This window comes from Melopsittacus undulatus, chromosome 5 (genome assembly GCF_012275295.1).
Source record: "Melopsittacus undulatus isolate bMelUnd1 chromosome 5, bMelUnd1.mat.Z, whole genome shotgun sequence".
Taxonomy (NCBI): domain Eukaryota; kingdom Metazoa; phylum Chordata; class Aves; order Psittaciformes; family Psittaculidae; genus Melopsittacus; species Melopsittacus undulatus.
This window is the reverse complement of record NC_047531.1, coordinates 56806785-56820295: the sequence shown is the minus strand read 5'-3', so window position 1 is coordinate 56820295 and position 13511 is coordinate 56806785. Positions and strand designations below refer to the sequence as shown.

At 41.7% G+C, this 13511-nt stretch overlaps 1 protein-coding gene across 1 annotated transcript in view; it reads right to left on the bottom strand.

The window, feature by feature from the left end:
* Positions 1–12737, bottom strand: part of CACNA1C (calcium voltage-gated channel subunit alpha1 C) — a 448111-nt gene extending 435374 nt beyond the window's left edge. Inside the window, exon 1 of the mRNA XM_013127834.3 lies at positions 12449–12737. Within this exon, the coding sequence (XP_012983288.2) occupies positions 12449–12497 (49 nt within the window). The 5' untranslated portion in view covers positions 12498–12737. The remainder of the gene's footprint in view (positions 1–12448) is intronic.
* Positions 12738–13511: the final 774 nt, after the last annotated feature.

The following is a 13511-nucleotide window of genomic DNA, read 5'->3' as shown; positions in this document are numbered from 1 at the left end:
TGCAGCTGCAGACATCTCAGAGACATTCTAATGGTTCCAGAGCATAGATCATTTTTTTTTTACTATTTGAGAACAAAATTAAAAATACCCTTGATATACATACTTTAAAGATGGCAGACAAAAAAAAAAAGAAGTCCCTGTATATCTAGGTTGCTATTCAAGCCCGGAGGTGCCTGCTGATAAGTATGCATAGAACTGGAAGGAAGAGAGGCATAACTCCTCTTATCCATTAGCACCAAGTGCGCTTGTGTACACATCACATACTAATATGTACAGTCCCAGAGAAAGACCAGACAGAAGTCCCTTTTCTATTAGATTCACATTTGATTATAGTAACACTCAAGAGAAGAACACTTTATCTCTGCAATTCATACCTGAGTGAAAACACACAACCATGATGATAAAGTATCTGATTCAAAATTCATACCAAGATCTCTGCACTGACTCCTCATGAACCTATAGATTTCTGACCAAACCTGCCTGATCTATTTATTTTCAGTTACCTGTAATGTTGGTCTCCTTCCATGGCCATTGTCTCCCCTAACTATAAAACTGCTGGTTGCCATTGAAAAAATATAAGTGCAAAGGATCATAGAATACAAGGTTGGAAAGGACCTCAAGGATCATCTGGTCCAACCTTTCTTGGCAAAGCATGATCTAGACATGATCTGCCCCAGCAGCCTAATCAGCTGAATGTTAAAAGTGTCTTATGTTGGGTAACCTACTCTTCCCTGGGGAGATTATTCCAATGGCTGATTATTTTCATTGTGAAAAAATTTCCTATTAAGTCCAGTCTGAATCTCACCAGGAGTAACTTATACTCATGACCCCATGTCTTTTCCATGCAATTCCTTGCAAAAAGAGAGATAACCATCTTTTAAATACTGGAACACGGTGATAAAGTCTCCCCTGAGCCTTCTTTTCTCTAGGCTGAACAAACCCAGTTCTTTCAGCCTTTCCTCACATGGCAGGCTTCCTAGTCCTTTGATCATCTTTGTGGCTCTTCTCTGGACCCTCTCCAGCCTGCCCACATCTTTTTTGTACAGCGGGGACTGAAACTGAACACTCTATTCCAGGTGTAGCCTGACAGAAACTGAGTAGAGGGGGATAATGACTTCTTTATCTCTGCTGGTGATGTTCTTGTTGATGTAACCCCGCATTTTGTTGGCTATCTTTGTTGCAGAAGCACACTGTTCACTCACACTGAGACTGTCCCCACCAGGACCCTTAGATCCCTTTCTAGAGAGCTGCTCCCAGCCAGGTAGATCCCAGCCTGTCCTGCACTCCTGGATTGTGTTTACTCACATGCCAGACTTTAGACTTGTCCTTGAACTTCATAAGGTTCTTGTTAGCCCACTCTTCAAGCACAGGCTTTTCTTCCAAAGTTCCGCCTTCTCTTCCAAGGAAGAGAATCCCCTTTACTTGTTAATATACAGCACCCACATGGTGAGTTAAGTTTAGACCTAGTATTTAGAACTACTCAGAGTACTTATTAAGGCTGCAGGCAGATGACTCAGTCCTGGCCTGAATAACTGAACAAGACATGGAAAGCTACTGGATGTGACATGAGAAATTACCAGATGTGACAACATAGTCAGATGCTGACATGGATTACAGGTAGCACTATAAGGAATGGCCAGATTTCACACACCATTAAGAAGGAGAGGAGTCAGAGATGACCAAACTTCATAGCTAGTTGAAGGGAAGTACTGGAGTCCTGTTGGGGAGTACTGCAAGGCCAACAGCCTCCGGGTAACTGTGTCAGGAATGCCAAATGAGGCCAGATTTACAAAATACCAATGCCAGAAACACCAAATCTGGTTATGGATGTAGAAAAGTTGGGACTAGTGGGGAAAAAAGGTAACCAAGGGTGGGTTGTTTATTCTGGAGAAGACTGGTCAGAGAGGGGAGGCACATAGGCAGAGAAAATGAGAGCTATCAGAACTGAAAAGGAATAATACAAGTCATGGGACAACAGTTGTACGGAGGGACCAATCAAGAGCCCTGCCCTTAATCACCACAGCTGGACTTCTACAACAAACCAACCTGTTGTTCTGACCACAACACATGTTTCAAACCTGCTTGTGAAATCAGGAGGACTAGGGCAGCAGCTGTTTTCTCTTGTTGGCATCCAGACAGATGGATCAAGCATCCCAGTATTGCTATATCCACGTCTGTTACAGGCTTGATGGCATCAGTAACTACATACCATTTCATAACATGCATCTCACTAAAATTAAATGTCTTATTAATTTCTTTGCCTGCACCTCTGAGAGTAGTATCTTCACATAAGCACACAGAACATAGTTAATGAAAATTATTTTTTCAATCCTATTGACCTGGCACATTGGGACGAGCAATAGAGTTTTTGACACTGGGAGTTGCTCAAAATACAGATATCATGACCTCGTAAGTATGTAAGAAAATGGCCAGGCAACTTCAGAGAAAATATTTATTTGCCAGCCTTCCAAAAGGAAAGAAACACAACCTTTGTGGAGGTTTGGCAGACATTCTGGAAGCCTATATCCTAATACAGAAATAAATTAAAATACAGTCTGATCCTCTAATGTCTGTACTCTAGTCTTTACATTAATCTCTCAAATAGCACCTGACAATCTGTCAAATCTTTGTCCAGTGTTTTGTAGCAGCAGAATCAGGTTTAGATACTTTCTACTGCTGTTATTAAAATAACTAGCTACATGAACTAGATGTTTAAATCCTAAGATGACAAGTGGGGCTTTCCATCTTCTACGGTAATTGTATTTTTAAATGATATTTTAAAATAGTATTTCAATACTGACATTCACCAATATATTAAGCCACCTGGATGAGCTTACACCACATTCCTCTTGAAGTATCAAACACCACTGATGCATGCAGTAAGAATACATTTCCTGCCCTTTGATATTTGTAGAATTGACTCCACATAGGGTTTCTCCATCCATGTCTCATAAATAACACATCCTTTGGCCCTACAGCATGCATGCCAAAATCTTAAGCAACATTCTGTTAAATCTAGCTGTGTATTCTATGCATTATTTTTCCCCAGGAGAAACCACCTTAAAGCACAACAGAAAAATCTCAAAAATGCATATTCCAAAATTGTTGTGACGAAATAAGAACGTAATCAAGGGATAGCAAGACAACAGCCAGGTTCTCAATATGAATGGTAAGTCCTAGGAAAACAGATAGAAAACTGCTGACCTGTATGTACTGTAAAACCTGAAGGAAAACTTATTTCAGTAAAAGCTTTGCATTAAGACAGAAGAATGTAGATTTAGTCAAATACATACCTATTGACAGAAATGTTCTATACTGCATTACTCACACTGCAAATTAAAAGCACTAAGATGATGCCTAAGCATGATGTGTCATAGGAAGTCACAGAAATTGCATTATCAGCATTAAAAATTTCTTGCTATGTTTTGTTGAATTACTTGCATTTTAAGACATGATCCTTTATAAAGCACTTCAGGTTTGACTGTGTGCTAGATACCTTCCCAAAGATTCTGCCAAGCATCTGTAGAGCTCCATACTCTCCTGAAGCTTGATACCTGACTTTTTTAGGAACTGTCAGAAGCAAGTACTGCTAGTTATTTTCTGACTGACTTTATGACATGCATAACAGCTTTTAGCACTGCATGCGAATTAGGACACGAGTTTTCATCTCTTATGATCTTTGTTGACACCCTTTGCCTTTAAGCAGATAAAAGTCTTCAAGCCATGTTGATCTTAATATTTCACACACTGCTATTATTTCTGACTTTTGTTATAATGGCCAAATGACAAGTGATAGTCTCTATATTCCAGTCACCACTATGTCATTATATTTGCCCTCAAATCACAAATTGTGCAGAAATGTGTTTCAGCTCACCAGAGTATGCTGCTAGGTACAGGACTACCACCACCAAACACCTGCTAACAAACATTTTGCACTCACAGGATTTATGCAATTAAGCCAAAGCCAGTGAGAATCTGGCAGGCAAAAGATATTAGATTTATATCATTCAAGCCATCCACTAACTGAAGAACTAAGTTTTGACACTGCCTGACCAAACCTGACTGATGTCTGCAAATCGCAGGTTTTCCACTTACAATTTTCATTAAGGTGAAAGTGATATAAAAATATTGTATAACTCACTCCCACCTGTTGCTCCAGTCACATAAAGGTTCCATTTGAATCACAATTAAACCTGATCACTTTCTACTTTTGCTCTCTAAATATATTTTATTTTTCTCTAAAGACACCAATACAAATTTAAATTACACCTGAAACACTCTGCATTTATATAATTTATAAATCAGCAATAGGCAATTTAAGCATCATAGGAATTTCAGTACACAGGTGAAGCTTTCCTCCCTATATATATTTGTTTACAACTCAAGAAATTAATGAATATCATGGATTTCTTCTGTTTTCTTGAAGGCACTTGAGCTTATGTGACTTAAGTTGCTAACTTTGCTGTCAATGTGCTAAATTTACCCCAAGAGAATCAGACCCCTTTGTACTTAACTAAATCCAGGTTTCTAAGATTTACATACAGGGTCTGCATGCAAAAAGTTATTTTGTGAACGATATGAAAGACAGGAAACACAGCAAAGTTTGGCACGGCATCTAAGTCTTAACTTTCAGCTTCCTGATATTTGTCAATCTGTATCAGATTTAACCGTAAAGTTCAACATCAATACACTATGCAATGTATTTAAATGCAATGATACGTCTTTCTTCTATCTTCAACAAACAACAATTTCAATTCCCGAACTCACCTGATTCCCTTGCTTCTCACACAGTCCACTGTGGCATTTCTATATCTAAAATTCATGAATTTTACTATTAACAGCTATATCATACAAGTTTCAATTTCAGAATTACTCTTTTGGTCAATAAAGCATTAAGCAGGATATAGATGGTACCTAACAGAGTTGGACTGACTTACAAGCAAAGAGACACAGGTTCTTTTTTTGTATATTTAAAGACTATTTAATCTGACAAAAAGCATTAAAGGAATATCTGATGTATCAAAACCACATATTAAATTTCAAAACCTGAAGATTCTTAAGAAGTCTTACATCTAGCCAAGCACATTGAAGAACAGAAATCTTTTTTCTCCTCCTTTGGAATAAAAAATCTGAAATCTGATCAGTAACATGAATTTGTTCCTACAATGCCTTTAGGAAGAAATGTTGAGTTAATTACTTAATTAGAGCATATTTACTTTGTAATTATAATGTCATGTTCAGTCATATTTAATTGTTTTTTCCAAAATACCCAAAGGCAACCATCCACATCATAGGCTGAAAACCTGAGAAATTTAAGACAAATAACAGTTCCATTTAGAGAAGCATATTTTAAACATATGATAAAGCATCTTTTAAAGTTAGATGGATCTCAGACAATATTTTCCTTAAAATAATTGGCTCATAAGATTAATACACATGATGGAAAGACAGCCAGATTTCTTGGTCTCATTCCTCAGTCTGGTTTGAAAACCATTAAGTCTCCAATCACCTTTAAGATTTACTTTATTTTAATCTTCTGTCTTTTATCAAAGCAGAAAATTTTCTCTCCCTCTTAACTGTGCTAAATTTGTCAGTGCCCAGCTCAGGAGACTGATGAATCTTAAGGATTTCTTTTATTTCCTTACAGGTGTCAGGTTAAATAACCTTTTTTTTTTTGTTTCTTCCCACAGGCAAGGCTTTAACTGGTACCAGGATAACTCCTCCCAGCTGCTGAAGGAGATTCAACTTGCTGGTCTCTTTTCATGGATTCTAAATGTTTTGCCTGCTGAGACAGCAACTGAGATTTAGAATTTAATAACTGGGACTAAAAAAAAGCCTCTCTCACACACAGAGAAAAAAAGAGAATTGCAAAGTCTTCTACAAATATAGTGTTAGCACTTCTTCATAAGCTTCTAACATACCAGAGAACATCCATTAACAGTTATCTCAATTTTCTTTGGTCCACTGGGAAAAGAAGAATCTAAATCCAAGTTAGGACCCTAATCTTGTTTGGATTCAAGCCCTACAGATTCAGTTAAATGTTTATAAATTATAGCAGGATTCATCTATTGACCTGGTATGTTAACATGTATTGGAACATTAAACATTGAACTACTCATAGATTTCTATTACCTCATTATTACATGTGCCGGTCTCTGACTCTAGCCACAGAATAAAATAGAAAGCTGTTCTAGCACACTGCAGGAAAACAACCCACTTATGAACTCAGTGTGCCTATAAGAGCAATTGAGACTCCAGACTTACCTCACCTCACCTACAATACAAACTATAATAAAAACAAGAAAACTACTCAAAAAGGTGTGCTGCACAGAGGCAAAAGCTCCTCAAGTCTCCAACCTCAAAGTTTCAACAGATAGCCACAGTGTCCGATTAAACACAGAAACATGGTTGCAGCTTAGCTCCCGGCTGACATATGTAAATTAGCTCTCCATCTTTAAGTATGCAGATTTCAACATACAGAGCAGATACTAGGAAAAAACGTGTTGATTTTTTTGTTTGGAGTTTGTTTTTTCTTTTTACCATAAGGGTAGTTAAATACAGCAACAGGCTGCCCAGCAGAAGCCCTGTCCTCAGAGACATTAAAGATTTGACTGGATGTGGCTCTGAGTAATCTTTATATCACTCTCATCATTATGTCCCATCCATGGAAACGGACAGAAACTCTTTAAAGGACTCTTTCATGCCAAGATTTATATATAATATTGACTGCACCCTGACTTATTCTATGACAACCTTGCAATAACAACAGGTGCCCTTGGGATCATACAACTTCATCATTGTATTTCAGAGCTCCCAGCATGACCATGCTAACACCTAAAACTACACTTGCTTTCTGGCAGAAGCACCATAAGCCCATCACCGTACTCTCTGCTCAGAAGACTGACTTGTGGAGACAGTCCGTTCCGCGGCACTGACTGACTTCTTCTTGCATAAAAAACAAAGGGCAGGATGAGGAAAAAAAAATCCCAGGTAGCTTAAATGCTTTTACTCCAGCAAAGTAAAAATGATTAAACACAGTAAATAATAATTTTATATATTTTTTAGCTTCCATTAGTAAAATTACACACAAAACATGCCAATATTATATTAGGTAAGAGATGAACTGTGTCAAAATGAAAAGTATTTGGTGGCAACCAGTATGTCTGAATGCTTAATATTGTTGTCTTTTCTTAAAATTGTTGATGCCAAATTCCAGCAATAAGCATTTTAATTAGTATACTTCCTCTCAAATTCATCTCATCCCCATTAGCTAAATAAGAAATAGTGTTTTAGATGAAAAGATTGACTCAAAACCAAAAAATATCGTGTTTTTCTACAGTCTTAAAAAAAATAGGCAATTGAACAATTTAATAATATCATGTTTTGTAAATCATATCTCTGCCATTGGAAAAAGCTTTCTTCAGTGTTGATCCTATTGTTGTTTTCAGTCATTCAAGAGACTTTTACTGTACATGGTCACATCTGTTAAGTTGTTTGATAGACAATAAATTTATACAGCACATTTGCTCAAAAGAGATCTTATATTTGCTGTTCCTGAACTTCAGTGACTGTTCCTTGTACTAATTCCCAGAAAGGGTTAAACAAGACAGTTTCTAACGTCAGATGGCCATGATGACAATTCGCACACATGTACACAGGCAGGCAAAAAAGTAAATTTAAGAATGATTGCTATTCAGATTGATCCTTTTGTAAGGATAGATGTAAATCCATTTTCCACAAAATAGTAAGAAACTAAGCCAAACCTAAGCATACATGGTAATATTGCAGGTATATGACATTTTCTTTAAACTAAAGTGAGGAAACAAAACAAAAAGATTAAGACAAATAACTAAAAGTAAATATCTTAGTAGGATAAATTATTTTAATGGTTGGACTTGATCTTAAAGACATTTTCCAACCTAGCTGATTCTATAGTTCTATTGTATGATTCTAATTAATTCCACGTGGCAAGGATGTGTCACACCTGCTGCAGTGAATTACACAGATGTAACCCTAAAAATACATTCAGGAGCAGAGATGCAACTATGAGTGGATTTGTAAGGGTGCCTTGGTTACAGAGAGGGCACCAGCTTGGCTCTTCAGAAGTAAGTGTTCATAATGGCAGAAACTCAGACTTCAGGAAGAACCAGTCAGCAGGAACACCGATGATGACCTAACCCAAACTGGTCTCTATGACTGAAGAGAATTTCAAAGAAAAGCTTTCAAGAGTATATACCTTAAATCCCATGTCTTTAGCAGGATACTTAAAATAATTCTTTTAAGGATACAAAAAGGTTGAATGCACTTAAGCACTTTTCCCAAAGACTTTACTAGTCTTCTCCACAAGTAAATGCAGTGCACTATATTACTTAGAATGTTTAAGGAGTTATTTAACATTCTGTTAACTATTTTTACATGACACTGCTATTTCATATTGAATGAAGCACTCAACACTTACTGAATGTCCCAAGTACTTAGAGGAAGAAAATAATATGTTATAAATACAAGCATTTATTGCTAAACCTGTGAGGGTTGGAATTTTAGCACTGTGTTTTTAAAACAGTGATTCAGATATTTTTTTCACAAAAAAAATCCTGAAGTGTCAAACCACTTAGAGGTATTCTTTATGCCCCACAACTAATGCCTATTCTGACAAACATGTATAGCAAAATGAGAGCACAAAAACAAATGCTCAAAAATGAAGACTAGGTCTGATCACTTTGTCACCATGAAAAGAGCATGGTTTCCCCTATATGTTAAAGTATTGCCCCAGGAAATTATAGGAAATAAAAGTGGCATTCTGAAAATAGAGCAGAAAATTAAAGCAAACACCCAATAAATTCTAGTCCACATCTCCAATGGTTTTGTCTTGTAGCACAGCACGAGACAGATTTCAATCCTTCGACTGAAATCAGCTGTGAAGTGTACACAATCATCTTTATTTATACCTGCAGAGTTAAGGGGAGTATTTGTGGGTTTGACCCTCATTTCAGGTCAGAAAATGCATTAGGGACCATGCTTGTGACTTGACCCTCTCACTATCAATAGGCTTCTGAGAAATAAAGGATATACTAATTAGTTCCTGATTTAACAGATACAAAAGATTACAAGGACTATGAAAAGAGTGTCTTACAGGGAAGATTTCAAGAACAGAATATGTGCAGGTTAGGAAAGGAGGTTGAAAGAAGACCTAATTATGGTTGACAAATACACAAGGGGGTTCTTTTCTACAAGCAGCAGGTAGAAATCTGTTCAAAATATGCAATAAGGACAAAGCCCAAAGGCATTCTCTGAAATTGAAGGAAGGATAGTTCAGACACGGCATCAGAAAGGGCTTTTCACTCAGAGGATCAGTACTATATGAAATAAGTGACCTACCAGGGGCTCTTCAATCCTAATGAATTTTATTCTGGGGTAGATACTTATCTATTGGTGCTACATCTGGCCTGTCCTCCTGAGGAGCAGGGGACAAATGAGGCAGACCGAGAAGCGTCGGCACGGCTCCGGGCTCAGCGGCCCCGCAGTGCCACCTCCCGGGAGAGGCAGTACTGGGACCTACCCTCCCGGCCCCCTGAAGCCCCCGGGACTGAAAAAACATGGCAAAGCTACTGGATTCGTTTCATTTCCTGGCTGGTCATCAAATCACCCCGAAACCGCTCCAACCAGCAGGATGTCCAGCATCCACATTCAACTAGATGCTAAAGCTATGCTTGAGATTCAGACTCGCAGTACCACAGGCTGGGTTGACTCACACCGGTCCCTCCCTTGAGAGAGCTGTGAAACGTGGGTTTGCAAACTGATTTTCCATTTTCTATTATGAGAGAGTGAGTTTTCAAAATATTATGAGGGAAACGCATTAAAGATGCCCATCTAGGATCCCACCCAGTCCCACATGTGCATTAAGCGTGATGGAGGTAGTTTTGAAAGCTTTTTTCTGGTTCTTGTTGGGTGGGTTTTTAAGTTTTTCTAGATAAACACATGCTCTATGGTAATAATGAATAATTAATTGCTACAAAAATATGTTCTATTGTGTAGCAAAAATAAATGCTAAGAAGTGTCTCAGCATCAACAAGTAATATCATCAGCTCCCCTTGCTTTGTGCAGCAGAAGACTGCAATGAAAACACGGTAGACTTATATTTTAACATTCAAAAAATATCAGAAATTCTTACTTTAGGATGAAAGCCTTTCAGTGGACAAAGTCACATTCAAAAGAGTAAAACACGTGTATTACAAACCTACCCAAGTCAGCAGTTGAGAAGCCAACAAAGCATTTTCAAATACAATTTCTCTTCCTCACAGTCCTCACTACCTAACAAACGGCCTCTAGCATGCTCTATTTCTTTATTTTAAGTAAGTGGCTCCCCTGCCTCCTAGACTATAGTACTAAATGCTGTACAGGTTAGCTGATGAGAGGCTCACTGAAAGTGGACATGTGCAAAAAACAACTGCTGGCAAAGGCCTGGCTCTGTCAGTCACATTTCAAGAACAGATATAAAAATATTGCCTTGTATCAGCAGTACCTGGAATGTTCACCTTGCTGCCAGCAACTGAGAAGTGTGCAAGAACAAGGACTTATTCAAGTCAGTTTTCCCAACAGGGAAAATGCCAAGATCACACATCTTGCTTTACCTTCTACCCATCCTCTTTTTCTTTTTTATCTCTACCTTGCAACTGAGACTCTGTGGTTGCTTTAACGACTCCATTCCACATTGTGATTGGTTTGCTCCCACCTCCTTGTCACCAGGTTTTCTCGATTACTGATCAGTTTAACCTTTCAGGCACTGTTTGCACAAAATCAAAATAGATTGTAAATAAATGGCAGCCCGAGCACTATCAGGGAATAGAACTCTTCCACCTGGCTGATTTTCTGTTTGCTTTAGAAGTTGCCCTTTCACCTGGGAGTAATGACAACCCACATCAAGAGACAGATGCAAAACTGTTCCTTCAATTATATAATCACTGCAGCTGATAAGGAAGGAGCTGGATTTAGGTTGCCATAGTGTTGGCATATTGCTATGGAGGCTGAGCTCTTCATCCACTTTATCAGCTCTGGTCCAGGAAGAGCAGCCCAATTACGCCTGCTGAATACATGTGCTGCGGGCTCGCTCCCACTTGGAAGGAGCACTCTGCATCAGGGGCTGCTTCCTTTCCCCTCCCACCTCATTTCGATAGAGTGGCTAGGGGAGGGGGCTGTTGGGGTGTCAGGGGTTTTCTCTTTTTAATCTGTATTAAATCGGAAGGAGGATGGTGTTGTCTCCACTGCCTCTCCACCATTACGGGCTGTCACAGCACTAACGCACCTCCTCAGCTGCGCCCTCGGCTGCCCCTGCCAGAGGCTCAGGGCAGGGGGCACCAGCGGAGCTGCCCGAGGCTGAGACCCCATACACACCCAGTGCAGGTGCCCGGTCACAGAGGGCAGGGGCCCCGGCCAAGGGTGGGAGGTGCCGTGGAGGGCAGGGCAGGAGGCAGGATGGGGGAATAAAGAAGAAGCTGCGCTCGGCTAGGGGGTTCTGGGGAGAAGAGGGGGGCGGCTGCTTCCCGCCGGTGTGCTGCTCCTCTCTTGCCGATGGGAGGAAATGGCTCTGTCTGCTGTGCAACACCGACGTGTGTGTGCAGCAGGGCTGCTGGGGAGGGAGCGGGGACAACATGCAGGTAACAGGATAAAAATAACTTCAGGGACAGAAGATCGGGGTTGGGTCGGGGGTGTGGGGGGAGAGGCTTCTGGAGTTTGGACAAAGTTTTACTACAGGGAATAGCGGGGGACGTTTGCTAATGCCCAGAGGCAGCAGCAGCAGTACGGGTTGGTATCCATGATGCGGGCGATCCTGAGAAGAGCTTGTCGAGACATCACTGCCCCAAGTAAAACCCAACTTTGATTTTAATGCAGGCCCTCCCGGTGTCCCTCATCCTCTCGGTTACGTGAGCGTGTGTGGTGTATGTGTGTGTAAACAGCTAATTCCCCCTTCCTCTCCCCTCTCGTGTGAGAGATTAGAAATAGCGTAAGAGAAGGGAAGGGCTCCTCTCCCGGTGTTTTAGGAAGCCGTCCCCAGATGGGGGTTAGGAGGATCGGGAGGGCATTAATTGGGAAAGATCCCATAAACCTGGCAGCGCTACCGATTAATCTGCCCCTGACACGGAGGCACGGGCGGCTTCGCGCAGCCCCTCCGCCCTGGAAGGCAGTGACGGCGACTCAAAGGAACTTTTCTTTGGCCGGGGTTTTCTATGAACCCCTGGCTCCCTGAGGGGCTGCGGGGGTCTTCCTGCAGCGCAACTGGCTAAAGGGAGCTGTGTCCCCCGAATGGGAAGCGGTGGCAAGGGCTGTCCTCCGCCCCGGCCCTACGTTCTGCCGCTGGCTGGGGCAGCGGCTGAACCGAGCCGAGAGATTACGGACAAAGGGTAGGGGAGAGAATGGTTGCTAAATCCTCAGAGGTGAATCTCAGGCTTACCTTGATGGTTTTCTTCGGGGATGTACATCCTCTTGTTTTCATTGACCATTTAAAACGAGTCCAGATTAATCCCTCCGAAAATCGGCTTGGTAAAATACACGGAAGAATGGAGCTGCAGATTTTCCCCTTTTATTATTACCTGATTCCCATTATTGCATCAAACACCAAAAACTGATCCTTTCCACTACTGCCTCCTTTAGTGAAATTGCAATGCATCCTCAGTACATCCGGGCCCCTTCCAAGAATTTAGCACAGCACCTCTGGCTGTTAAACCATAAAAAAGAACAGGAAGGGGGGAAACGAGAGAGAGGGGGAAAAAAAAAAAAAAAAAAGGAAAAGCAAAAGCATCCAGGGCAAACCTCTGAGGGTTAAATGTCTTTTTAAAATCCACCAACTACAAGAGTCAGAAAAGGAGGAAAAAAAAGGGGGGGGGGGAAGAGAGATGTTCAAACGCTGCTGCTCCTCCTCTTCAAAGCCATTCCGAGCGCGTTGTGTTGGCAGAGAGCTGTTTCTGCAGAGGAAGAGAGCACAGTCCCAGCCCCTTACTCCCTCCCCTCCCTCAGCGCGCTCGCTCCCCGCTCTCTCCCTCTCGCCGACAGACAGACACACTGAACGCTTCCAGATGTTCCAGCTGCGGTGGCGGCGGCTGCACGCAGCCCCCCGCGCGCGGCGTTCGGAACCGCCGCCGGACTTGATCTGAAAGTTTAACGCGGTACCCGCCCGCCTTCACTGCGCCTGCCGGGGCCGCGCCACAGACATGACGTCAAGGAGCCGGGCTGGAGCCGACGGCCTCCACAAGTGGGGGGACAGACCGAAGGACCCATGGCACGGCACTGCTGGGGGGGGGGCGGCACGGTGGCATGGTGGCATGGTGGCACGGTGGCAGAGCCCCGCGCACCCCGCGGCAGCCGGCGCCGCCGCCGCTCCCCAGCCCCGCTTCGATCCGGTTTCTCGGTACTGTGGGCTCTGCCCTGCGGTTCCGCCGCGGAATGCGAGTGCGAGCGGCGTTTTGAGGCGGGCGGTGTCGTTGGCTGAAGCGCTACCAGGGGGGCATCGTGTGCGA